We start from the raw sequence: 27,822 nt of genomic DNA, 5'->3' as shown, positions 1-27,822 counted from the left end.
CAGAGAACTGTGACATCGTAAGTTGTTTCACATGACTTGCTTAAAGACTATTGTGCATATGACTGCCAAAATGCCTGAACGCTGATAAAAACAAGTTGGTCTCAGCATGATTCAAGCCCTTCAGATGATCTAGTTCTCTAGAACCAGTGAGTCCAAAGAAACAAAGGCTGCAAAATATTTGTTCTCTGAATCTAGCGCATTCAGTTTTGAATAAGTATGCTCAAAATATACTTAGAGCTGTTTCACACTATGTTCTTTCTTACATGGAAAAATTTTCAAAGCAAAATATGTTTTTCTCCCTCTGCCTTGGTTTGAACAGTCCTCTCCAGAGCAGCCCTTAGACGGTCTTTGTATATAATGTACACTTAAAATATATTATGGAACTCCGAGCTCCTTGAACATGTATTTAGCCCTTGGAGGACTGGGAACAGCTATAGAATTCTGTGTAGAGTGTCCGTTTTATGGAAAAACTCATATAGGTGACTGTGAGTAAAAGTCTATAGTTGCAATATATGATTGTCAATGTAGTAACTTCACTATGTCAAGAAGCTTCAAGCTGTCATCTTTATGGGATCTCTAACTTTAAAAGTCTGCTGTTTTTTTTAGTCATGTTAACCAACCACCTTTCATTTCCCTTGCAAGATAAAAGGTGTCTTCATATACCAGTCTTTTATGACAGTCTATTTTACTCTATCAATTTTCTTTCTTAATTTCCATATGTTCTGCTGAACAACTTCAGTTTTAAAGTAACGGTTTTTCATTTACTCTTATGACTCCTCAGTGACTGGCATGTAAAATATCACATGAGCAGCAAGTGAAAATATTCTTGTGAGGCAGCAAACTGAAACAATCAATCTTCATGGAATATGTAGACACAAATAACTTCTTAATTTGATCTTTGCTTTTAAAAACAAAAACATGTTTCTGTAGACATGGATCTTTAATTCAAAATGAATTGAAAATAATGCTTACTTTAATGTTTAGACTTTGGGGAAGACAAATGCTGTTATCAGAAGGTTAATACTTTTTAAATGGAAAAACATAAAATATAACTGTTTTGGTATGAAATATATTGCTATGAGGTATAGCTAAATTATTCGAGAGAGTTAATGTACACCTCTCCCTTCCACCATAAACAGGAATGGGGTTAGAAACCAAAGCTTGATATTTATAGTTTTTTAGTGCTCTATAAAAGGTGCTTTGGTAGAGCTATCATTACATGAATAGTTTCTTTGCCCATGCCTTGGTCTTGGCAGCTGGATACAATCAGGATGCCATTCCTATCACTTCATTACTCTGCCATTGACTACCAGATCAAAACACAGGCTGACAAGAGCACGGACAAGTCATCATTAATACACCCCGAGGTTCTACATACTGCTGGCTGCATTACTCAGTGGACACATTGCTCAGTTTGAAAGGAGGTATTTCAAGAAATCAGTAGTAGAGACAGTGTTTAGCCCATACAAAACAAGGAAAAGAATTGCATGCCTTTCTCTGTTTCTTTTCTTGTTCTTCATTGCTGTAATTTATGTGTCTCTGTGTATAGATTTAGCTAACTATAATACTTGGGTCTGGGTATTTACCATTGTCAGAAGTACTGCAACCGGCACTAAATACATATCTATCTATGCTTTATGGACAATGTGGCAACTATTACCCACCACCTGTCCATCACTGTTTCCTTCAATAAGCACCATAAAATAAGAAGAGGTTTCTTCTCTTAGGGTGCCCTGCTCAGGCTTGCTCCACACGGGGCAAAAGCAGAGCAAGTTACGGAGGAGTGTCTATTGCTGCATTTCCATAGTGCCTGGATCCCATTTCTTCTCACTAGGTGCCCTGCACATTCCATTTGGAACTTGGAATTCCACTGAGATGATAATTTCTTGTGTCTGTCAATGTGCTAAAGACAGAACTTGAACCCTGTCAAAATGAAGCTACACCAGAAGTTGGAGAGGAGATAGTTGGAGCTTACCTATTTTGTTTTTATAGACAGGCATGTTGGAAAAGGACAATTCACTGCACTAAGCTGTTCTGGGAAGGCGGTATACAAATTTAATAAATAATAACAGTTAACAGAATAGAGTGCTCAGAGAAGAGGGCATATCACACAATGAAAATAACCAGCATCAGCTGGGAAGACCAGACTTGCTAACTAGCAACTTGCATTGAATTAGTAACAGTGAAAAATCCAACAGTATCTCCAATTTGTGCACGGAATGAGAAACTGGAACAAGACTATATTACCAAGGCTGCAGAACTGAAACACATCTGGAAAGAGAATGGAGGGAAAAGAGACAGCCAAGTTTCTTTTCCAGCATTCAGTATTGTTAGAATTCTCTCCAAAATTGTGTGATTTATGGGTATAACTCTAGTAAAATGAATGTCATTGAGACAGTCTTTTGCATGGTCAGTATTGCCTTATTTATAAGCACATTTCAAAAGTTTCCTGAAGTACTGATCATTGCTGCCTTCCTTTCTATCCTATAGCACTCATAATGATGGAGAATAAATGAAACCCTTAGAATCATAGAGTTAGAAGGCACCTCCAGGGCTATCTAGTCCAACCCCCTGCATAATGTGGGAACTCACAACTGTTTGCCTACTCACAGTGACCCCAATTTCATGCCCAAATGATCCCCTTAAGAAGCTGGTACCTACCAATGGTCTTAAGTAACTCTTAAATAGTTTTCCTATCCCTATAAAGCATAGATTGAAACTGGGAAGGGCAATCATGAAGAAGCTGGAAAATATTCATAAGTGTAAGTATATGTCACTGGTTATCAAGATCAAGTTAATTCATTCCATAGTATTCTTAATTACTATGTAAGGGAGCAAAAGTTGGACAATGAAGCTGACAGGTAGAAAGTTGATTCATTTGAAATGTATTAGAGGAGAGTTTTATAAATACTGTGGACCACCCAAAAGACACATAAATTGGTTCTAAATCAAATGCAGCCTGAACTCTCCCTAGAAGCAAAAATTACTAAACTGAAGTTCTTGTACTTTGGGCACATTGTGAGAAAATGAGACTCACTGGAAAATACAATAATGCAAGGAAAAGTTGAAGGCAGCAGGAAAAGAAGAACATAAAATGGATTGACTTCAATCCAAGAATCTATGGCACTCAGTCTCCAGGGGCCTCAGCAAGGCTGTTAACGATAGGATATTTTGGAGGTCATTTATTCACAGGAATGACATAAATTGGAAGAGACTTGACAGCAATTAATTCTCTCTCACACACACACATTCCTAATCTCCAAATCAAAGTTTGGAATGCAATGCCTGAATTGAGTTAGAATATTTTCACCCATTAAGGGAAAAGGGTGCAAGCTTCAGCTTAAAGTGGGGATTTCAATGATTCAAGATTTGTCACTTCAGTGTGTCATCAAACAGTGTCTACACATACAAGAGTGAATATATTCTTGTAAGCACTGAGAACAGCATATACAGCATACTGGCTCTAAAAAAATCTATTTGGGAAACAGATGCGACAAATATGAATAAAAGCTGTGACTCAAAACAGGTCACAGTGCTTGCTCATTTTTAAGACTGTGGAAGAAGAATAGCAACCTTTGAAAGCCACTAAATGAATTTTTAAGAGCAGCAGAACACACAGCAGTAGCAGGCCAAACATTTTCCAAATCCAGCGGAAAGACTTTGGCATTCCACTGTGGCTGACTTATTTCTCTATGAATCCACAGAAGAGAGGTATGCCAAGTCAAAGCTTATACAGGAAGAAAAGGAGAAATCTCCTTGTTCAGCCATTAACAGGCCCTTAGCATTTCATGTTACCACACAAGCTAAATAATGAAGCTTTATACAGAGAACCTGATTTTACACAGTTATTAATATTTGTCAGTGGCATACAGAGGCAAAAAACTGTTAAGTGCCTTGCTTTTCACAGCACAAGAAGTCTAGATTGGCAACTCCAACACTTCCATGGCACCAACAATTTAGAACTCTCTCCCCAAGGAGATTTGTCAGTTCTCCTTATCCTAGCAGCTGAAGACTCTGTTGTTTCGTTTGGCATGCCTCAAGGATCTCCAATGTTCTATATTTTGTATGTATTTTTAACTGTCTTAGCTAGTGTGGTGTAGTGGTTAAGAGTGGCAGCCTCCAAACTGGAGAACTGGGTTTGATTCCCACTCTTCCACCTGCAGCCAGGCAGGTGACCTGGCACCAATCATTGTTCTTCCAGAGCTCTCTCAGCCCCACTTTTACCTCACAGGGTGTCTGTTGTGGGGAGAGGAAGGGTAGGCAATTGTAAGCCAATTTGAGACTCCTTCTGGTAGTGAAAAGCAGGGTAACCCCCCCATTCCTCTTTTAAACATTGTTTTAATGAGGTATGTTCAGGAGGGGGTTATGTTAATGGTTTCATAATGTATTTTATTGTGTATGTTTAAATTGTTAGCTGCCTTAGTTGCCCTTGTTAGGGCAGAAATGAGGGGGGCCCAGAATGGAAAAACATGGTTCACAGCATGAAATATAACTAGCAATATGTGTGGCATTTCTTTGCTCTTTTGCTTTTATCTTTCTTGAGAGAAAAACCAAAATTGCTGATGAGTAAAAATGGTATATAGTCTTAACTGTTTAAGAAAATTGTACAGTATCTGTCAGTAGTTTTGTCAGAACAGCTCTGAGAAACTGCTCTCTTACTGCTCACAAAGCTCCCACTTATAGTCACAGGACAGTTGCTATTCGTTGCCTTCTTAAATTAAACAACACACAGGGGCTACATCGCTTGGGCTTCAAAGGTTTTGCACCATGCAATAAATCATTAAGGCCCTTAATAGTTCACTTTTAACAAATATAAAATGTCTGACACTTGGCGCATTGCTTCAATTTTTATGACTGAAAAGGGTACAGAGATTGGACTGTTCCCCGCCTCCTTTTTGTTCTTTTTATAAAAAGTCCTAATCGATATAGCCAGACAAGCCTGTTCTACTACAGTGTTCTGCCACATATTTAAAACCAGGGTCTGGAGAATAAGAGAGAGAGCAAGGGAGAGCAAAAGAACAAAGGTTACCAATAGCACATTTCCAAATGTTTCTCTAGACTGAAGCAAGGCACTTAAAAAGAAACCCTCTTCGTAACATTATATGCTGCTACTGTTCCCTTAACATTCTCTTGCAAACTACTCAGAAATGCACTAGATACTTTCCTGGTAAAATAAACAGATAAATAAATTACCACAGGCTGAGGACAATTAAACATCTGGTAGCCAGCTCAAGCCTGCCTTACAAGTCAAAAACACTCTGGCCCAGGGAAGATTGATCTGCAGTCACCGATTAGGGGGTTGAAGGTAAAAACTACATTAATCCACACTTCCCTTTATGCTCTTACAGAGAAAACTGTAACTTCCCAACCCCTCCTCATTTACTGCTGGTCACACTAGCCTGGTTCTGTGTATTCCTTTTAAAATATTGCAGACTCATTTTGCAACAGTTCAAACATGTTGGATAAGGCTCTTTAAAATCCTATCTGCTGTAGATGGCAGAAGTGTTCTATAAATTGAAGGAAGGATTCTTTCTAAAAACAGTTTTGCAAGACTCAGATGTGTTTGCCAAAACAGGGGAAGCTTTATCCAAATGGCACAGAGTTCACACAAATAATATCCACGCTCTTAACAGGCAGTGTTCTATCATCCAAGCATCTGGCCCACACCAATAAAATAAAATAGGTAAAATGGGCCCAGCAATTCAAACATGGAACTGGGAGGTACAGATTGCAGATTCCATTGATGCATCACTGAGTAACCTTGAGCGCATCACTTAGCTTTTCTATTCTTACCTTACCCTACTCTTACCTTACCCTACATTTACCTTTTCTATAATCCCCGATTATGCCCGATGTTGCCGCCATCCAAGGCCAGGCCCAACCCAGGCCCTTGGAAAACCCACGTTAAAGAAACATGGGTTCTCCCAAGGGCGCAGGTGAGGGTTAGCCTGACCGAGCCCTGTGCATAATTGGGAGGAGCCTGGCTTTCGGCTTGGCAACTCCCCTGACCTGCAGGGACGCCTCCCGGTCAGGTCAGGGGCGACCCCCCACCCCTGTCACGGTGGAAGAACAGCATGCTGCTTCCCACCATCCTGCAGTGGGGGTTGCCTGCCCCCAATCCCCGCCCGCAGCCGCTGCCGCGCTCCTGGTGCTTCTGGCCTTGTGTTGGATGTATGGGGCTGTTGTGCCAGCAGAGCTCCACCCCCATGCATACACAGAGGACGGCAGGGCTTTTGGCGATGGCCATGCATAATGGGTCTCTGATAAACATATGCCTTCTGTTCTGTCACATGACTCTGACCCATTATGCATGGGCCGGCAGCAACAGGGCTTTGGGGAAAATCCCCGATTATGCCCAATGTTGCCGCCAGGCCCTTGGAAAACCCACGTTAAAGAAACATGGGTTCTCCCGAGGGCGCAGGTGAGGGTTAGCCTGACCGAGCCCTGTGCATAATTGGGAGGAGCCTGGCTTTCGGCTTGGCAACTCCCCTGACCTGCAGGGACGCCTCCCGGTCAGGTCAGGGGCGACCCCCCACCCCTGTCACGGTGGAAGAACAGCATGCTGCTTCCCACCATCCTGCAGTGGGGGTCGCCTGCCCCCAATCCCCGCCCGCAGCCGCTGCTGCGCTCCTGGTGCTTCTGGCTTTGTGTTGGATGTATGGGGCTGTTGTGCCAGCATGCATACCCCCATGCATACACAGAGGACGGCAGGGCTTTTGGCGATGGCCATGCATAATGGGTCTCTGATAAACATATGCCTTCTGTTCTGTCACTGTGAATAATTTAAGATCGGGGCTCAGCCTATTCATTCACAGGCTGCCTCTGACAACCACTTGAAAAGGGAAATACTTTCTTACTATGAGAGAGGAATTTCGATGTTCCTCATGTGACTGCCCTTGCAAGAGGTATATCATCATCATAATCTGTAAAATCATGAGTGCCAATCAGAAGCTCTTCACTACCTCCTTGCTTGGCAATGAGCATGAGCAGGCTCTGCCATGGCCACCCCACCTCTACGCAAGGCCAGGAGCATTGACAGAGTCTTCTGCAGGCATCCATCCTTCTGGCTGGCCTCCCCACTGGGCCAAGAGTGATGGCAGCATTCGTGGTGGGCACCTCGTCTCCACATGGAGCGAGTAATACTGCCAGCCTCTGCTGCAGGCACCCACCCACCCTTCTGTCCAGCCTTCTCACCTCCGTGTAGGGCAAGGAGTTGGTATAATCAGCAAGGTTAAAAAATTAGTAACTCATACATTAGGATATTAGAAGACTTGAAACCACCAGAAAGAAGGACAGCATAGCTTCACCTCTAGTTTAAATATATAATCGGTACAGAAAAAGTCCATATATCCAAACAAATGTCACACTATTCTTTTAATATGAGCACTGACAGAAAGCAAAAGCACTAACCAGTATTCTAAAGAGAAGGGACATACATAAATACCTTCAAGTATCCTGTACCTGACCATACTCCCATTTGAGTGTTACACTGCCTAAGCAGCACAACTTGTACTTGCCATCTAGATGCTTGGCTGTCCATGTAACTGTTAACCCATACAGAATTTTCCCATCTGGAATCACAGATGGTATTATTATTCTCTCCCCCCCAAATTATTTGTTATTCTTTCTTCTTAATGCTATAGCTACAACAGTTCATCTTGGACCAGCTGTTAAGATTTCCACCTGATCATACTAAAGACGGTATTCCTTCAATTTTGAGTGTCTCTGTTGGGCTTGGAGAAGTTATGATCCCACTCAACAGTGGAATTGTCCAAGCTTACCAACACAGATCTCCACATGCTACCCTTGCACAGATGATGATTCTCTACATTCATTGGGGATGAGGGGAGAAAAGGTCAAAGGTTTTACTAAGAAGAAATGGGCTGCAATGCATGCCCATCTCTTCTCAACAAAACTTTTGACCTTTAACTCTGATGACCATCACCTTCAGAAGCCATTGATAACCAGTATATAACAAATTTGCTTTGGGATGCTTTGGGATGATCCTGGGTTGAGCAGGGGGTTGGACTATATGGCCTGTATGGCCCCTTCCAACTCTATGATTCTATGATTCTAAATTTATCTGGAGGAATTGATACACTTTGATTAAGCCTTTTCTTTCTTGCCTTGACTTTTTAGCATCAGGATCAAAATGTATGCTGAAACAGTATAAAAAGTTACACTGGAGCTCAGAACTGCATTGGAGAACTTGCACAAGCAATTTTGAGAATCCAAGTGACAAAACAACAACAATTTCAGTATAACAACTCGAAAAATCTTGTCATACATTTTCTGAGATTCACTGCATTGCCACAATAGCAGCAATTTTTGTATAATGACTGGCATGAGTAGTACTGCTTAATGTCTTAATGCTCCTGAGAATAGATCCACAATTAACTTCCCCAATTGTGAGAAAATTGAGAAGTAACTGCCTTACCTCATAACCAAACTGCAGTTCATCAGAAGTCAACATAATTATGTCATCATCAATGGCCAACACTGCTTCTGTTTCAATCTCATCGTAGGGAAAGAAGCGGTTACTCAGTTTATTTTCTGTGGTCCTCAAAACCTTCAATGGAACTCGAACTTTTGGCCAAACAGATTCTGCCGAGAAGAATAGTTTAGACAGATTTCATTTGCTGTATTCTTTCCTCTCTTCCAAATCAAATTAATACTGAACAGGAACTATAATAAGAAAGTTAAATCTAATACATTTTGACACAAAGCAAGAAATGTTCTATGGATGTTCTACCATCAACATTTGGACATGAAAAATAAATGAAACAATAATTTAACAAGATGCATCCCACACAAAATCTAAGGCACAAAAAAGAAAAAAAATCTGCACACCAATGATGTTGATTGAATAATTTAGAAAGATGGAAAGCATCTGCAAGAATATGTACACAATTAGAAATTTAATTTAAAAATAAAATTGTGCCATTATCACTGATGTTAATGAAGAGCCGAAATATCACCTGATAGAATATACAGAATTTCTTTTATCTGATTTTGTCAATTTTCTAGTGTCCAGAGAATGGTCTGGCTGCAGCCCTGTTAAAACTAAAGAGGTGTAGATCCCATTAGCTCTGGGAACCTTTCGGGCATCTATATATGAACAGGATATAGGTAGTTTTTTAGAGAGTCTCTGGATTGAACAGAGGAATAACATGTATATGAAGTTAATGGAAATAGATACCACAGGTGCCCGCATCCAGCAAACAATGTGATCATTACACGATAAATGCTGCACTTACATGAACTGTCTAAACCTTTATACATAACTACAAAAATGTGCACCTACAATGATCCATTCCAGTAGGCCAGTTCTTAAGCTTCTTGGTATCAGAGATTCCACTATTTTCCTTTTCACATACAAAATTTATCAACACACAACAGTTTCCTAATGCTAAGAAAAGAGTAAATCCATTATTTTCAACATATCACTCTGAAGGGCAGGGGTTAAAGAGCCTGGCAGGACCTCTCAAGCTCTGGGAGAGGCAAAGGCTATCTCCTTGGCCCGAGCATCACCCTGCAGGCTGGAGAGAAGCTTCTCTCTGCAACCCAGGGTGGGGGACTGGAAGAGCCAGGCAGTGCCTCTCCCCATCTCCCAGCTCTGCCCCTGTAGGATGCAGTCTCTGCAATCTGAGATGGGGTGGGGGGCTGAAAGAGGCGGCCAGCATCTCTCCCCATTGGGAGAGGCACTGGTCATCTCCTTCCTCTGGCGCTGGCACTGCAGGGTGCAGAGAGACTTGCCACAGAGCGCAGGGAGCTTTCTTCTTGCGCTCCGCAGTGGTGGAGTACTCTGGGAACTGCACAGTATACCCCCTTAGTGGGAGAGGCACTGTCCAGAAGCCTGGCTCCAGCACCGCCACCATGGAGCACAGGGAGATTTTTCCCTATGCTCGGTGGGGGCAGGGGACTTCTCCCAGTGCTCTGAGCATTTGGAATGCTTGTGGAGGGTGGGGCTCACCCTGGAGCCTTTCGAACGTTCAGTACGTCATCGGAAGTATGAATCAGAAATTATGAATATGATTGTTTTTAAAAGAATTGGTGACTGTGCATGTTTCAAGAGCCTGCTTCTAGTAACAGTGTTAAATCGAACACAGCACTGAAATGCCATCTTTACTCTTTGCTCAAAACTGTAGCTATCAGGTGTTTAGAGGACTAAATCTATAGAACTGTCTTTTCCCTACTGCAATCAGTAGGGAATTTTAAAACCGTAGCATAAAATCAATTTCTATATTATAAAAATACAAATCGAACCCTAACAAATATTAAAAGTATAAACATCGAGCTTTGTTTTCTCCTGACTGAGACACTACCATGGACGCTTGCTGTTTCTCACAATCTGTCCACGAACTGAAATTCTACATTTGTCCTTCTGTTTTTTCTTCATTGTACATGTTTAGATCCTTCATCCATAAATGTCTAATACCCTTTAAAATCTAGTTATGCTCAGGGCCATCACTACATTCATTGGCAGTGAATTCCACAGTCTAGGCACTGAGTATAGAAGTACTTCTTTTGTCCATCCTGTCCATCAACTTCATAGGGTGACTCCAAGTTCTATTAGGTGTGGTTGGGAAAAAGTTCTCTATCCACTTCATTCCAATTATCTGTATACCGCGCTCTGTGGTATAAATAAAAGTCTAAGGGGGGTCGGGGTTGGCCAAGTCCGGGATCAAAACCAGCCATTGGCCCCAGACTGACAAGCAGAGGGGCCAATCAGAAGGCGCGATTGTCAGTCCGGGGCCAATTGGAATGCTCGCGCAGCGCTCGCACGGCCGGCCTCCCATCAGCTGCCAGCCCACATCGTGTGCAGCGCTCACACGGCTGGCCTTCCCTCAGCTGCCATCCCGCAGAGGCTACACGGACCCTGACCCACACGGCTCACCTCGGCCCCAGCCAACGGAAGGGAAGGGCTCGCCAGTGCCAGCAGTGAGGGGCTGCCAGCCTCAGCGGTGCTCTGTCAGGTTGGGGAAGATGGCTGGGTGGGCAAAGCGGAGCCATTGCTGGCACCTGGCGAGGAGGAGGGCTTGGCTGCGGAAGGGGACCGGTCCGGCCAGGAGTGTGCTGCCAGGCAGCCCGGAGATCTGGTGGCAGCGCCGGCGCCCAGGGGGCCCTGAGGAGCAAGAGACGTTCCAGACTGTTGCGCCGTGGTGAGACTTTGCACGAAACTTTGGTGGCGCCAGCGTCTGGCCCTGAGGCAGGTCAGGATCTGTCTGGGCCAACCCTGGAGCCCCCCACCATCCCCGGAGGGCTGAGGAGGCACTCTGCTTGACCCAGACCCAGACTGTGCGGGCCAGCTCAAGGAAGAGGGGCTGCTCCCTCCCCGCAAGGCTCTACTCCAACAAAGAAACGAGAAGAAGAAGAAGAGTTGGTTCTTATATGCCGCTTTTCCCTACCCGAAGGAGGCTCAAAGCAGCTAACAGTCGCCTTCCCATTCCTCTCCCCACAACAGACACCCTGTGGGGTGGGTGAGGCTGAGAGAGCCCTGACATTCCTGCTCGGTCAGAACAGTTTTATCAGTGCCGTGGCGAGCCCAAGGTCACCCAGCTGGCTGCATGTGGGGGAGTGCAGAATCGAACCCGGCATGCCAGATTAGAAGTCCGAACTCCTAACCACTACACCAAACTGGCTCTCTGGCTTATGTTCTGGCCCCAGCTCCCTCCCGGCCCCACTTCGCCGAACCCAGATGGCCCTCCCCCGCCCCTCCCCCTCCCTTTCCGGCCCCAGCAGCGCCACTGCTGCTGTTATGCTCGCCGCTTCCCTTCCCTGCCTTGGTGGGGTGGGAGGGAGCCCGGGAAGTCAATGGTAGGGGGGAGGACGGGGTTCCATGGCCCCTTCAAAGCCCGTCCTTACGGATGGGCTTTGAAGCCTAGTAATTTATAAACTATCATGTCTCTCTGTTGCTTTCTAAAGGTTCTTCAGCCTTTCCTCTCAGGAAAATTGCTCCAACCCTTTAACCATTAATTTCCAATTCGGAAATCCCCCCCCCCCCCGAGATTGTCACCAGAATCACACCAAATAGGGTCACATTTATAGATCTGTTATCATACTGGCTGTTTTATTTTTAATGCCTTTTCTAATTATCCTCCACATGAAAATTGCCTTTTTCTTTGCTGCCGTACACATTTTAACAGAGATTTCCACCTCAAAATCTCCAGGAACTTCTCAACCAGGAGTTGGCTACTCTAGAAGCTGCAAGTATAATTATGACCTTTCATTTTACCAGGTCACGTACTATGAAAGTGTACATGAAAGAAGAATTGACAGAAAATGTAAGGTTGGATGCCCATTTTCACTGCAAAGAAGTCTAGTTTACAGTTCACAGAGTGCTCATAGACGGAATATCAAGTTCTGCACAGTTCAGACACCAGCAACCAAATGTAATACCTGAAACAGCTTCCTTAGGAAAACTGTACCCTTTTCCAAACCACATTAACAACCATGGAAAGAAAGTTTACCTTGGAGGGATTTTTACCGAAGAGGAATTGGCCCAGATCACAAAAGAAATAGGAAGAAATAACGGAGTGAGAGCTTTTGGAAATATAATCACTTCAGTTTCCTACTCCATGGTGGCCTCTGAAAGATTACCACAACAGTTTACAAAATTAATTACTACTGTTAATATAGCCTTAGTTTAGTGGTAGTGAGTACACTTTACTCATAGCACATATAAATTGCTACCCACTATTGCATCAAGTTTACACAATAGGGGGTTCAGGTAGCCAGCTGAGGAAACTGGCAAACAGTCTTCTGGTTCATGCTATGAAGCCCCTGACCAAAGGCACCATAATTCTGGAGTAATGTTCCAGGCAGACACAGTAGGATATTTAATTATTGTATGCCTAGTTTGGTACATTCTCTTAACCCAAATAGAAGAAACAACAGACAAATTCTAATGACCAAACTGGGTAACTTTGGACAAGATATGATTTATTAATTTAGGCCATTTTATGGAGTGGTTGTGAGATTAAAATGGGATAATCCTATGCATACTACCCTGAACTCCTTGAGATGTGAAAAACAATATGCATTAACTGGAATTCTGTTGTGTCATATAATGGTTGGATGATTATAATATTACTGAATTCAGTGAGGTGGATAGATTTTGAAATGTGATTGTATTATTGCATTCAATATTTTGATGCCTAACTCTTTTAACTCCTGGTGTCTAACTCTTTAGATAAGTTTTTTTAAATTTCCCAATGAAAAGTTATCAAATTTATCTAAATTAAACAGCATACACCATCAGAAGTGGTCTATTTCTGTGGCTTGGAAAAGTAACTATCAAGCAACTATCAAGAATAAATAGTACTAGATGTTATTCCCATTATCTCACTGAAGGATAATTAGTACTAATTAAATAAATCATACAATTGTGCCAAGGGCAATTTCTCAATTATAAAACGTGACACAGTTGCAGTAAAGCAGTAGTCAACATCTACCTGAATTTTATAAAACTTCTAATCCACTCTACATAATGTTTTTGAACTTCAAACCAACAATTTAGACTTAAATACTAATGAAGAGTACTGGATAAAATGGGAAAATTATGAAAAACATTTCTGCCTACACAAATATTTCCAGCAGCAGTCATTTAAACTACAATATTTATTTTAGTAAATGCAGACTAAGTGAAAAACATCTAACATTTCAAACCAGACTACTTAAAAAAAATAATACCCTATATGCAAAGTCATATGCATTTGCTGGCACTGCAGCAAAACCGAAAGTTCTCTTTACACCCCACTCACCCTTATAAAGTCTGCAAATTAGCAGTTTGCATGCAGTCAGCTAACAGTTCTCCCTAGGATCTTTAAGACATAGACGTCAAAATGATAGGAGTCTCTAAGAAACCAGCTTTGAAATGATTACAAGGTAAAGGGTTTCTCTCAGATTACAGAAGATTAAACAAACAATTGTTTAAGTCTGAAAGGTATGTCACAAACATGGCCTGATGCAGAGATAAGGCTGAGATCCTACTCATTCTGGATGGCACATCATGAGCCATCTCAACACACATGTTCCTTCTCTCCCTCTCTCTTGATGTCTAGGCATTAATCACAATGTCATGTCACACTACTGTGCACCAGTATGAGTAATGGTTAACATGAAGCACCTTCCCGTAAAAACATGAACTTAAAAACCACTTGAAAACAGTGGAAACCTGACATGTAATACACATTTATTTATTTGTTTATTGAACAAAAAAGAAATAAAGCCTTTGGGATAAACCTCATTTCCTTTATCCTAGACCATCACAGATATACAATGTCATACACCAAAACCCTACAAATACACACTGTTTGGCAAAGCTCTGTAGCCTTGATTCTCCCTTCCAAATTTTTATCCAGTAATCTGTGGAAATTTCTGAACTGGAGACTGGCAGAAAAAAGAAGCAGCATAAACCTGGTGCCATATGTTTCCTCAGCAGGAAGGACCTTTGCGGTTTTTTAACCTGCTTTGCAATCCTGCAGCATATTTGATTTGATGGTAATATTACACTCAAAATCTAAACACAAAACTGGACACTAAAGAAATAGAAACTGGTGTGAGCCACCCTGAACACTTGAAGGATGGTATATAAATTTGAGAAATAAATAATAAATAATTAGATACCAGTGGAATTCCAAAACTGAATTCAATTTGACCTTTCTAGTGACGTTCACTTATTTGTAGAACTGGAAAAGAGTGTTTTTTTTTTTTTTTAATTCCCTTTATTTTGTACATTGACCTTCAACAAATGCACACAACTGTAACCTCCATGGCACCTGCCATAGGGAAGGAAAGGGGGGAGGGGTCCAGGATTTCCCAGCTCTAGCCTCAACCAAAAGCTTGGCTGAACAACTCTGTCTTCCAGGCCCTGCTGAACTGTGAGAGCTTTGACATGGCCCTCAGCTCTTCTAGGACCTCATTCCAGCAGGCTGGGACCAGGACTGAAAAGGCCCTGGCCCCAGTTGGGGCCAGACGCACCTCCTGTGGGCCAGGAACCCCCAGCATATTCATACCCGCAGAGAGCAAGGCCCTATGGAAGGGGGTGGGCTAAATACCCATCTCTGCAGTGGACAACCAACAACAACCAAGTGCAAATCTGAATTTATTGTGGGAAAATTACATTGTGTTGTATTCTATCAATGTACAGAGAATGGTGCATTTGATCAGTGCATGGTAATTTGCTCTGTCAGAACATGCTTTGTATCAAGTGGAAAATGTTGTCCTTTGTCATATGCAGTCGTAGGATTCAACCCTTTGATTAATCATGTCTTTCAAAAACACAGCTGCTTCAAATGACAGAATCTTACACAGAAACATGTTCTCACTACTGCCAATAGTTGATACTCAACCAGGTTATCTCAGCTTTACTATAATCAATTAAAACAGAATAGCCATAAAAGTGCAGATACTACTACAGGGTAATAAACTAGACCTTATCGTTGACAGCGGTGTACATTACTAACTTCAAACTCATTCCTTGTTCTAATCCATCAGAAACTTCCTGGCCTTAATAGGCTATAAATGGCAGAAGCTTTGAAGTCCAAGGATTAGGAGCCATAATAGACAGACTGAATGAAAGACTTAGGGAAGCCAAATTCTGCTGTCCCACCAAAGAGCTTGGTGGAACGAACTGTACGCACTTGAATTAAACAAATTAAATTAAAACCCTCAGCAGCAAACCAATGGATTCCAGCGTCTATCCAAGTGTTAAAAATACATAGATGAAGGGGGTAGCTGGAGGTCACATAAGAAAGTTATTAAAATTGGTAGCTATTAGAAAGTAAAGTTAGGTAGCTAGGACTCAGCAAGACAACAAACCTATGACCTTCAGGGCCAATTATTTTTCCCATTGGTGACTTCAGAGTTTTGCAACAGAATATAGACAAAGAAATCGTGAGATTAAAATTAGAACAATGAACAGAATTTAACTGTTAAATGTTACTTAACAATTTGGATGTAACTGAATTTGGCTTTATTTAAACCTCAGTGGGAAAGGATGGGACATATATTAGTGGGTTAGAGATGGTAAGAGCCAGAGCAGCCCAATGGAGTGTTGTACACAGCTGATGTTCTCAAGCGACAGGTTTACAGATTTAAGTAACATATAGTTACAGTTTTTAATTCAAATATACGAGAAATATATGGCTTTATTTTGCATGCAGTCATAGCAGAGTATGCAGTTTGAATCCAGTGGCAACTTTAAGATTTAAGTTTAATTCTGGATATATGCTTTCATGTGTATATACACTTCTTCAGATACAGAGTATGCACTGTCACCCTTCCATTCTCAAACCAGTTCTTCACGCATGAAAGTGTATAAAAATGACAGCTGAAAGTACAGAGAGCAAGAGAGAAGCTGGAAGCTGGCTATTTACAAGAAAAAGAAATAGGGGAATTTAGACAGCTTTCCTGGACTTCCCTGGACTTCCCCCACCCCTGAGCCCCTTTTCTTACACATACATATGAAAAAACAGACTTCCTCAATAGGTTCTACACACACACAAAGAAGATCTGCTTTTTTATACCACGCTTTTCATTTCCTGAAGGATTCCCAAAGTGGCTTGCAAACACCTTTCCCTTCCTTTCCCCACAACAGATCCCCTATGAGGTAGGTGGAGCTAAGAGAACTCTAAAAGAACTGCTCTGAGAGAACAGCCCTAAGAGAACTGTCACTAGCACAACATCACCCAAGCCATCTGCATGTGGAGTGGAAATTCAAACCCGGTTCTCCAGATTACAGTCCACTGCTCTTTAACCATGATACCATGCTGGAAAAGATGGCTGTTTTACATATAAAGGCCAGTTCTTAGCCAACCTAAGCAATTGTGGGAGTTTGGCTTGATCTAAAAAGGAAAGAGAAGGTACATCAGGCCACGCTCTCCTGTTCAGGCTTTGCTGACAAAAAATATGTGCAATAGTTGGCATACAATGAATTTGTCTTCCAACTCAGCGGTCCGCAAGCTTTCGGCCGCTGCGGACCGCTGCTCCTGAGTGGGGGGAGAGGGCGGCCCGGGGGTCCGCACACGCGCAGCAGCCCCAGCACAAACGCGCATGCGCGGACAGGGGCGCGCATGTGCGTTTGCGCCACCGCCATGCCGGCAGCCGTGGCTCCCCCTCCTGGCCCCTCTGGGCCGCCAGCAAATCGGCCGCTAAAGTGGCCGATTAGCTTGCGGCTCGACAAGCTTCTCTTCCCTCCCCTCCCGAAACAAGAAGCTTGCCAGGCTGTGAGCTAATTGGTTGCTTTGGCGGCCGATTTGCTCGTGGCCTGGCGAGCTTCTCACTTTGGAGGGGGAGGGAAGAAGGAGCCGCGGCCCGGCGTCAAGGTTGGCTGAACCGCGGCCCGCGGGTTGGGGACCACTGTTCCAACTGATTCCATGAAGCTGGCTCACAGAAGAAACTTTCAGACACATTCACTGCTGCCTGCTCTTGGAAATATGGAGCACAATAGCCTCACAGAAGTCCTTGCATTCAAGGAAAGTACTTTAGGAGGGGTGAGCACAGTTCCCCACTCCTCCCTCAACATACCTGATTCCCTGCCTCCTTAGGGAGTAAGGGTTCGTGCATGCATAGTAGCTTTGGCCATCTGTCCTTTTCGTAGATATGAGGCTAGGATAAACATTCCGCAGGCCATAGGGAAGAGGAACTGAAGTGATTAATTGATCTGACTCCCCAACAGCTTTTCCAAGATTATGTGGTATAACAGGGTTGATTTTACCTGTAACTAGTGTTCGACATCTCCTGTGCAGATACACATTGGGGACTGTGTATGAGAAGGCCACCCCTGTGGACAGTAGTTTTCGCTTCCCTGGGGACTGACGGGGTGCTCCTCCACTCTGGAGCAGGCACAATGGCTCTTCCCCTATTCAAACTGTCATGTGCTCTTGGAGGAGTGGGCCTCCCTCTCCCTCAGTTCCTGATTATTCGCTGTAAACTCCCCAAATGGGCTAACAAATTAATAAAGAAAAAAACTCACAGCAGGGCAGGAGAGAGGGAATGTGTATCTACACAGAAGACATTGATGAACAACAATTTCAGGTAAATGCAACCCTGTTTTCATCTTCCATCCATGTAGCTCCACATTGAGATTTTAGTAAACTACCCACTAATAGGAGGTGGGGTGATGCTATCACTGGAAAGCAATTGAACTTCTTGACTTAGGGTCTAAGACAGTGGCTCTCAACCTTCCTGATGCCACAACCCTTTAAATACAGTTCCTCATGTTGTGATGAACCACAATCATTTTTGTTGTCGTAATCCTTTTGTCTGGTTTTGCCTGGAGAATATGGCTGCTTTCTAAAGATGCCAGCCTCCAGGTGGGCCCTGGGGATCCCCTGGAATTACAGCTCCTCTCCAGGCCACAGAGAGCGGTTCCCCTGAGGAAAAGGGCTGCTTTCTCAGGATGCCAGCCTCCAGGCGGGCCCTGGGGATCCCCTGGAATTACAGCTCCTCTCCAGGCCACAGAGAGCAGTTCCCCTGGGGAAAAGGGCTGCTTTCTCAGGATGCCAGCCTCCAGGCGGGCCCTGGGGATCCCCTGGAATCTCAGCTCCTCTGCAGACCACAGAGAGCAATTCCCCTGGGGAAAAGGGCTGCTTTCTCAGGATGCCAGACCCCAGGTGAGGCCTGGGGATCCCCTGGAATTACAGCTCCTCTCCAGGCCACAGAGAGCAGTTGTGCTGGAGAAAGCGGCTGCTTCAGAGGGGAGAGGGACTGTATGTCATTGCCCCCCACTGAAGCCCCTGTCCTTCCCCAGTTCCAAGCCCCAAATCTCCAAGCGTTCCCCCACCTGGATTTGCCTCCCCCCAGGCCCTCTGAATGAGCTCAGAGGCATTTGCGCACCTGCGGCAGCTCCAGGACCCCAAAGACGCGGTTGATGTGCCTCTGGATGGCCAGCAACATCTCCAGGCAGGCACCCAGTGTGGCCATGACTCCCTTTCATCCACGTGCCCGGAAGGAAGGAGGAAGTATGCCCGGTTCACTCCGCCTTCCCTTCTCTGCCACGCTGCCTCCAGCCCTTGCAGGGAAATGCCTGCAGGGGCCTTGCTCATGTGTAGGTGCACCGGCCTCTGGAGATCTCCTGCTGTTACTGTTCTTCCCCAGAATCCAGAGAGCAGGGAATGGCTGCTTTGGAAGGGGGGGGGAGCTCTAGGCCCGATGGCTGTGACTCCTGTGAAAGGGTCGTTCAACCCCCAAAGGCCTTGCGACCCACAGGCTGAGAACTGCTGGTCTAAGACATAACGTTTAATGAAGATATCCTCAGAGGATTCGGCTGCAGACTAGCATATTTCAATGCGGAGAACCCAGAAATGAAAAGTGGCTGAAGACCCCAGGGCCCTGATGAAGTGGACACAAGCCTCCTGAGAACAAGGTTTCCCTAAAGCCTCATTACGAGACAAAATTGCTGTAACAATCCATCTACAGAGGGGCTGTGCTAAAGCAGTCCTTTCATAGGTAGCAAACAATTCACTTGTGAATTGCTCTCTTCTGGCATACATGGAGTACAAGGTGTACTCAATGTTGGTTGGAGGGGACAGGGCTGGGCTAAGTGAAGCCCAGAGAAGTTCAGTAAAAACTCTAAACTGGGATGGAGGACCCCTTTATAAATGGTGGTGGTGGTGTCAATTCAAAGAGCAGCCAGCTCACTCACGTGACTGATGGTTGTAACCAATGCAAAAAACACTACTTTTCTGGTTAACAGACACAACAGGCACAAACCTAATGGCTGAAAGTGGCACCCCATGAGTCTGAATAGGGCCAGCAAAAGGGACTAATGAGGGATAAGGTTAGGAATGGGAGGAAAAATATTACCTAAACCCTTAACGAAACACTGGGGGAGTCTGTGGGAGAAGAGGGGGGCACCCTCAATCAAACTGTGGTGCACTGATACATTTTTTATTTTTAATTGTTAATTCTGTTGGAGCCAAACCCCCGTGTGCCAAGTAAAGTGTTTGAAAACCTCCAATAAGGGACAAGTAACTGGACAGACTCCCCAGGCAGCAGCCCAAATTTCAAACTGACCACTTCCTAGGATAGGAGTATCTCGTGTAAGGTTTCCTTGCTTGGACTAGAGTATCCTGGACTCTCAGAATGCACCCTCCAAGTGGTGAGGTGAAGGCAGTTGACATTGTGGCGTAACAATGGTCCCAACTTTAGAAGGTCTTGGACCACATGATGTGTTCCCAACTTACAAAACAGCTCTGAGAACTAAAATTGCTGAGGTCAGAACAGGCTTATTAAACTGTAGTCTGCCCCCTCTGTTATAGGTTTCCCCAGGATCCTGCTGAACAGTGGGAAGAGGGGAAATGTGTAAAACAGACATCTCACCCAGGGAATCTGGAAAACATTCCATATCGAGACTGGGTTGCTGTCTGCTAGGGAATAGAAGATTGTGGCCTTCTTTGAACAGTTGGTAGCAAAAAGGTCCACCTGTGAGTAACCTCAGTGGGTCACATCACCAACTGCCCCAGGTAAATACACATGTGTGCACACACAGCTTTTCTCACTAACCACTTCAGTTGAACACATGCTTGTACACAGACATACAAAACTGAGGCCATGCAGCAGCAGGCCTGTTCACTCCCACCACCCTCAAGGCCTTGAAAGGGCCCCACTCGCTGTTTTGGTCACCTCTGCAGCTGAAATCAAAGCCACACAGTGGTGGGTCTCTTCTCTCCCACCTCCCCAAGGTACAAAGGGGCCCCAACCACCTGCTACAGACACCAACATGGTCAATATCGGGGCAGTGGCAGAAGCCATGCTTGTTCCCCACAATCCCTTCAAGACCTGAAAGTACTCTGTTGCCTGCTCCGCTGGGCTGGGAACAGGGCCAGGGTAGGCCTGCCCCCCCCCCCGTGAAAACCCAGAGTATTCACCTCCTTGGACTCAAGCCACTACCATGAGCAAAGAGCCTTGGCTAGCACTGGCCATTTTAGGAGGGGGGGGGGGTTCAACCTGACCCTATGTGGTAAAACCACCTCAATGATTTTTTTAATTTAAATAAATAAATAAATAAATAAATAAATAAATAAATAAATAAATAAATAAATAAATAAATCCCCCTACCCATAATTGGCATAATCCTTCCAGGGCTCTTTAATAACCCCGGGATTACACATAACGCCGGTTAAGAAAAACAGCTCCAGATAATTTTTTAATAGGACTTTTACGGACATGTCCTTTAGGTTGGAGCAGAGAATAGCCCCAGCTATTCTAAACTTTAAGTCTTCTAAGCTTTAAGGTATTCTAAGCTTTAAGTCTTGTTGCTCTCCCCTCACATGCCTCAGGAGTAAGACAAGCTGGACATGTGGCTGTAGTGTGGCCCTCTCCCAGACATAGGAGGCAGAAGGAATGATAATCATTCTGGGCCATATTTGTTCTTCACTACCCCACACTTTTTAAATAGAGCCATCCTATCAATCTGTACATATTCTCCATGAAAAATCTTGTTATTTTAATCCTGAGGACACATGAAGCAGCAACTTAGAAATATGTCCTCTCCTCACAGAGGCAAGAAGAGAACTGGGGGACATAGTGCTTGTCCTGCCTTTGTCAAGTGACCCTTTGGGTGGGAAGAGTATAGACAGAGGAGGGGGAGCACTCCAGAGTTTAGAACAGGCTTTCTCAAGCAGGATTTAGTGAAACTCTGGGGTTTCTTGACAGCACAGGAACGGTTTCCTGAATGGGTGGGAGTTAATTAATTAATTATATTTTTAACATTTGTTAAATGCTTATTGGGTGATATGACCATATATGGTCATGCTGACCTGCTCTCCATTCCAAAAAGGCCAGTGATGGGCCTGGGGTGGGTGGGGAGGGGCCCCAGGTGAGCATGTACACAGCTGTGCTTCTCAATCATATTCTACGCAATTGTGCCACTTCTGGGATTTCTCGAAGCTCAAAGGATGTTTCAGGGAGTTCTCAATGGTCAAAAAATTGAGAAAGCCTGACTTAGAAGCTTCTTCAGAAAAGCTTAAAAGTTCTTTTCCACAGCTGGTCTGCAATCATGCAGTCCCCACGTGGGGACTGCACAGAATCCACAATAATGAACTAATGTTACAGGGAAAGCATAACCAGAATCACACTGTTCAAAGCCCACTGAAGTAAAAGATGTTGAAAGGGTATAAACCTTGCTTAGGACTGCTTTGTTAAATTCATCATCCCCTCTACTTTGCATTCAGCATTCTCACTTAAGACAGTGCCAACAGATTTTAGAAAAATGAGGCTTTAAAATGAATACAACATATACATTTAGATTATAGAAACTAAGTACAGAAGTATAAGTAAACTTTAAATTCTATCAATTCAGAACAAGACAGTAACATTCACTAAGGTTTCAATAAGCCCCTCTCCTCAACTGGTCCATTGATGTAATTTTAAAAAAGAAGATTTCAAATAACACCCTGGAACCCAAGCAGAAAATGACATATTTTAAATGTATGTTTATTTAACTTCATGGAAAGGGACAGTTTCTTTAACTGTAAATTCTCACATAGTTTTTCCTCTTTTAATGAAAAGGACAATACAATATATACTACAGTTGATGAATATTATTTGGAAACAAAATGTGTTCTAATATCAGAATGGTCCATGAAATGAAACCATGAATGGTCCATGAAATTAAACAACTGGCCAGTATTTATGGCAGGAAAGAAAAACTCCTGGCAAACGTGTCTGTGGTTGCTTTGGAGTTAATGGCTCAAAGATCAACATCCAAAATTGCATTTTTTTGCATATTTTTCTTCTGCAGGGCTAATTCGCAGCTTGCCAAATAAGTGACCTAGCGTGTGATTTAAATAATCTGATCATGAAAGCTGCACATGTTAAAGGAAACAAGAAAAATCTTGGCACGAAACATAGAATCAGTACATGTGTCTTTAGGCAAGCCTGTTGTGTTTGTTTGAATTCCTATCTTTCCTCATACCAAGGCGCAAGACAGTTGTGCTAGAATATAGAGAATAATGCACAACTATTTTACATCAGGATAGCCCAAGCATAGACATCTTAAAGCTTCTGCTGACTTAGACTTTGACGGACATCTTAGGAAACCAGGGTGCTGCCATCACCTTGCCATTCAGATTTGGAAAATGAAATGAAGAAAAACTCAAAATGGCATTTTTTATTGATCACTAAACTGGGAGACAACAACGGGTGAGAGACTGGTGTTCAAAGTATATGCGGTCCAAGATATTAAGAGTTTTATATGACTTACCTTCTGGGGGAATTTTATTTTGGTTGTTCCAAACCACTAACAATTTGGAAAGGCTCGGCACCTTTGATACTTCAGTGATTACTCTGAATAGGCTCTCCACCCGATCGTAGGTCAAAACAATAGCAGTGAAGCCTTGTGATTGAGGCGGAATCAGTGGAAGAAAGAGCGGATTGCTTACACTGCTCCATTTCTGTAAACAGAGAGATGGAATATTAAACCAAGGATACATTAAACTCTAAAATAGAAATTGATAGCAAGCAAAATCCATCATTAGGACCAGGACAGAACATTTCATTAAGCATCCAAACCACAAGGGAAAAAATAGCTTTCAAAAGCATATTTCTGTGCCAGGATGCTGGCCTTGTAAATATAAGAACGTTATATTTATTTGTTCTGGTCATGAGCAAACAATGAAGTGCATTCAGAGATGCTAGAAATAAAGCAACAGAAAGATTTTTGAAAGACAAATTGGAGTTTAAAAATTCAGACCCTTGTTTGCTTTTTCCTCAATGTTTTTTTCTTAAAAAAACTCTTTGACCTTTATACTGACTCAGACTAGGCCAACAAACTGAAAGTTAGCCTAGCGCCACAGTCTGAGGGGAAATGAAGTTAAGAAGGCAACAAAATGGGCACATAAAAAGGAAAACATTCCTGGTTTACTACCGAAGGCTGGCAAATTTGTCCTATATGGTTTTAAACAGTCCACTCTAAGCATTTTAAAGAAAATAATCTGAAGAGAGGTGAAGATTTATTTCAACGTTTTTGATTCCAACTTAATTTTAGTTAGTTTTTATATGCTGCTTTTCTCTATCAGGAGTCTCAAAGCAGCCTACAGTCTCCTTTCCTTTACTCTCCCCACAACAGACACCCTATGAGGTGGGTGAGGCTGAGAGAGCCCTGATTTCACTGCTCGGTCAGAACAGCTTTATCAGTGCTGTGGTGAGCCCAAGGTCACCCAGCTGGCTACATGTGGAGCAGTGTGGAATCAAACTTGGTTCACCAGATTAGAAGCTGCCACTCTTAATCACTATAACAAGCATCCATTGTGTCAACATAAAGGTAAAGGTAAAGGTATTCCCTGTGCAAGCACCGGGTCATGTCTGATCCTTGGGGTGACGCCCTCTAGTGTTTTGCCAGGGTGGTTTGCCAGTGCCTTCCCCAGTCATTACCGTTTACCGCCCAGCAAGCTGGGTACTCATTTTACCAACCTCGGAAGGATGGAAGGCCGAGTCAACCTTGAGCCGGCTGCTGGGATAGAACTCCCAGCCTCATGGGCAGAGCTTTCAGACTGCATGACTGCTGCCTTACCACTCTGCACCACAAGAGGCTTTTTTGTGTCAACATTAGGAAACCCATTTGGCTGGCAGGGATAGAGACCATGATGGAGCAGAGATTGCAAGATGGAGGTACAACCAGAAGGCATTTCTAGGTTCAGTTTCTCCATTCCCAATTACTGTTAGATAGCAATCTTAGCACAACAGGGACTAAATTTAAGACATTGCCTTGGAAAGCTAAATCAGGGCTTATACAAAGTAAAACCACAAACATTTTCTATTAATTACAACTAAAACCTAGACCATTTGGTGCATCTTCAGGATTTTCCCTGCACTGAGAGCAACTTCAGAAAGTACACCTTCAAGAATAACTTGTGAGAGGTGAATGGCTTGGTAAAGACCAAAGTGCACATGTAGGCTCTTTGAACAACATTAATTGTTTAAAATTTCACAGCCATTTGAATGGCACTGGCAAGACAAGTAGTGCTAACTACTGTTAAATGAGTGGCAGTACCATAATGCCCTTATTGCATATACAGAAAATTTCCTAGCCAGTGCTCCCAACTAAACAGCTTCTTAAAAAGAACAATATCATTACAGGCAACATTTCACTTCAGTATAGCCAGCAACAATTTTTAATTTAGTGACTATATTTATTGCAAGCCCTTCTCAAAGAGGCTCAAGGCAGATTACACATAATAAAACAATGCAACTGAATAACATAAGACACCCCAAAAGACCATGGAATAGGGCATGGAAACCACACAAAAATGTAATGCGTTATAGGTTATAAAATGAATCCTCATTTCTAAATGAGTCCTCATTTTCTGGATAATGAGATGAGATACAAATCAAAAGCAGTTGAGCCATTTCACAGAATAAAGACGACTAGGCAGCTGAGATGCTTTCTCTCACACACGCGTGCACACTAAGCAGCCTTTTATATCAAGCGGATAGGTTATTCCTTAGTCTGGGGGTAAGGAATGGCTGAGCTAGGACAAAACATATGTACTGCAGCCCTGGAATCCTACAGTGACCCCTCCCACCCCCATCCCCCAAAATTAAGTTCCCTCACATAGGAGTGGCATTTCAAAAGCACATTTAGACACTGCTGAAGCACCATAAAGAGCCAACCCCCTGCTGCCTGCCTGAATAGCATGTCTACAGTCTGGGACCTCCTGACCTTACTTTTGACAGGAAATTGGGCAAATTCAAACCTCCATGATTTACTCAAGTCATTCAAACTTCAGATGGAGAAAGGCAAAGAATACAGGTAATTAACTCAATAGAAGCCTAATTAAATTTCTATTATGGAAACAGGGCACGAAATTGACCATGACACAAGGAAGGTTCCTTCAAATAAGGGAGAAACCGGTAGAGCCAGAAAACATTAGTTTCAGGTGCATTCGTACTGGAAACTCATCTGAATATGTCAGAAAACAGCAACCAGCACTGGCACTATAATTATGCCTCATTTCCTTTGACACAGTGTGGACACTTCACTAAGGCAATCCTACCCTCCCCCCAGTCCCATCCTCAACCTGCTAACCTTCATTGTAGGAGCCACAGTAATTAACCCAAGACTGTCAGGCTGTTTATTGTGAATCAGTTTTATATGCAAGTCATATTGAGTTGCAAGAGTCAATTTTGCAACTGTGAACTGTCTGTTTGACAGCAGTCTCTTTTCTGCAGACAGCAAAAGAAGCCAAGGCATTGGAATCCAACCAGAGTGGGAGGTTTGGAAAATGGACTAACATTGGGGAGATGTTCCTTTAAAAAAAAAAACACCTCTCCAGAAGAAACAGAAGAAGACTGTCATTTGTGACAGTCTGCCATTAACATGAACTAAAAAAAGTTTCCATTTGCTACTGAAGAATTTATTTCCATTGCTTCAGATTAACTGAAAAATCATTTTGTTCCTTTACTGCTTTCAGCATGAATCTGCTTAGAATGAAGTACTGAGCATGTGGATGAGTTTCCCATAAATGGTTCAGTAAAGACCCTAAATGTCTAATTAAATGGCTAAGAAGAAACTATGCGCCAGCAGTGTATACATAATATTAGGAATGCCAACCTGATCTTCAGGTAGAGAAGGTGACTGTTTTTAGAAGGTGGACTCTATGGCATTACACCATGCTGAGGTTCTTCCTCTCCCCAGATTCTACCACCAACATCTCCAAAAATTTCCCAACCTGGCAACACTCTGTTGGGTGGAACAAACCCACAACAGACAGCAAATTAGAAAGAAGGTCTCTGGTAACAGAGCAGACTAATATTTTCCACAGCAGACCAATATTTTCTACAATATTTTTTCACCCCATGGTAAGAACCCTATATAGCAGCCCTGGGAGAGGAATAGGCTCAAGTGAAGTTGTGTGCATGCGGTTACGATTACTTCCCAGTGAACTGGTAAAGGAGCTACATAAGGGGAAGCAGGAGCCAGAGTAATGGAAGCTGAAGGCAAAACCAGCTTGAGACAATGCTAGGAAAGAAGAGAATGTAAGCAGCAATGGCTTGAAAGAAGGGAACAAGAAAATGTGGAACAGAGGAAACATTCACACTATTTGAGGAGCATCTCACTAATCTATAGCATTAAAATTATTTCAGTGAATACTTTAGATGGACCAGGACAAAAGTCATCATGTGTGTCTGAGAAGTTTAGTATTAAGATAAGTTAAAAACTGAAGATTTGCCCAGGCAGTGGGCCATCATGGGGAGGGGTGCAAAGAGTAACAACATTGTGGTAATGTGTACAGTTTTCACACCTGTATTTAAGACCACCTGCATTCATGCCTCAAGAGTATCTTTTTATCTGGACTATACATTGGTCTTGGGGCTGAATGTTACTCCCTTGCTATTGGATTCTGAAATGACAGCCATAAAATTAGGTTTGGCTGTTCTCATGGGGGTCTTTTCCTCTCCTCACCGCCATTTTCTTTTCAGCAGCCATCATTTTTTATTGTTGGCCATTAATCAGCCATTCTAGTAAAACCAAGTACAATTTGAACCAGAGCTGGCTGCTATATTTTTTAAAGCCAAGAAGAAAACAAAGCAGTATATGAAGCACAAGAGAATATGGTAACCAAAAAGTCCTTTCTAGCACTTTATACTATTGAAATTATATTACACCACCTATAACCAAGCCTTTTGGTTGTTTTAAATGGCAACCATAACCTCAATGTGGTTCCAATTATAAATTACCTGATGAGAAGTACCTTGATTTATTCTGTTTTAGTATATTATGCATGATGCATTTTACTGAATCCTTTGAGAAAGCATTTCATCATGCTTCTCATCCACAACTGGTCAAAGGGTTAACCCTTTCTCCAGCATCAACTT

The 27,822-nt window shown here is 43.1% G+C and overlaps 1 protein-coding gene across 1 annotated transcript in view; it reads right to left on the bottom strand.

Annotated features, from left to right (window-relative positions):
* The window catches only part of EXT2 (exostosin glycosyltransferase 2), a 111,299-nt gene that overhangs the window by 16,164 nt on the left and 67,313 nt on the right, over positions 1–27,822 (bottom strand). The window contains exons 9-10 of the mRNA XM_077322239.1: positions 23,210–23,399; positions 8,438–8,604 (exon numbers count right to left, since the gene is read on the bottom strand). Of these exons, the coding sequence (XP_077178354.1) occupies positions 8,438–8,604; positions 23,210–23,399 (357 nt within the window). The remainder of the gene's footprint in view (positions 1–8,437; positions 8,605–23,209; positions 23,400–27,822) is intronic.

Source organism: Paroedura picta, chromosome 2 (genome assembly GCF_049243985.1).
Source record: "Paroedura picta isolate Pp20150507F chromosome 2, Ppicta_v3.0, whole genome shotgun sequence".
Lineage (NCBI taxonomy): Eukaryota > Metazoa > Chordata > Lepidosauria > Squamata > Gekkonidae > Paroedura > Paroedura picta.
Note: the sequence above shows the minus strand (reverse complement) of the source record. Positions and strands in the feature narration are given on the sequence as shown.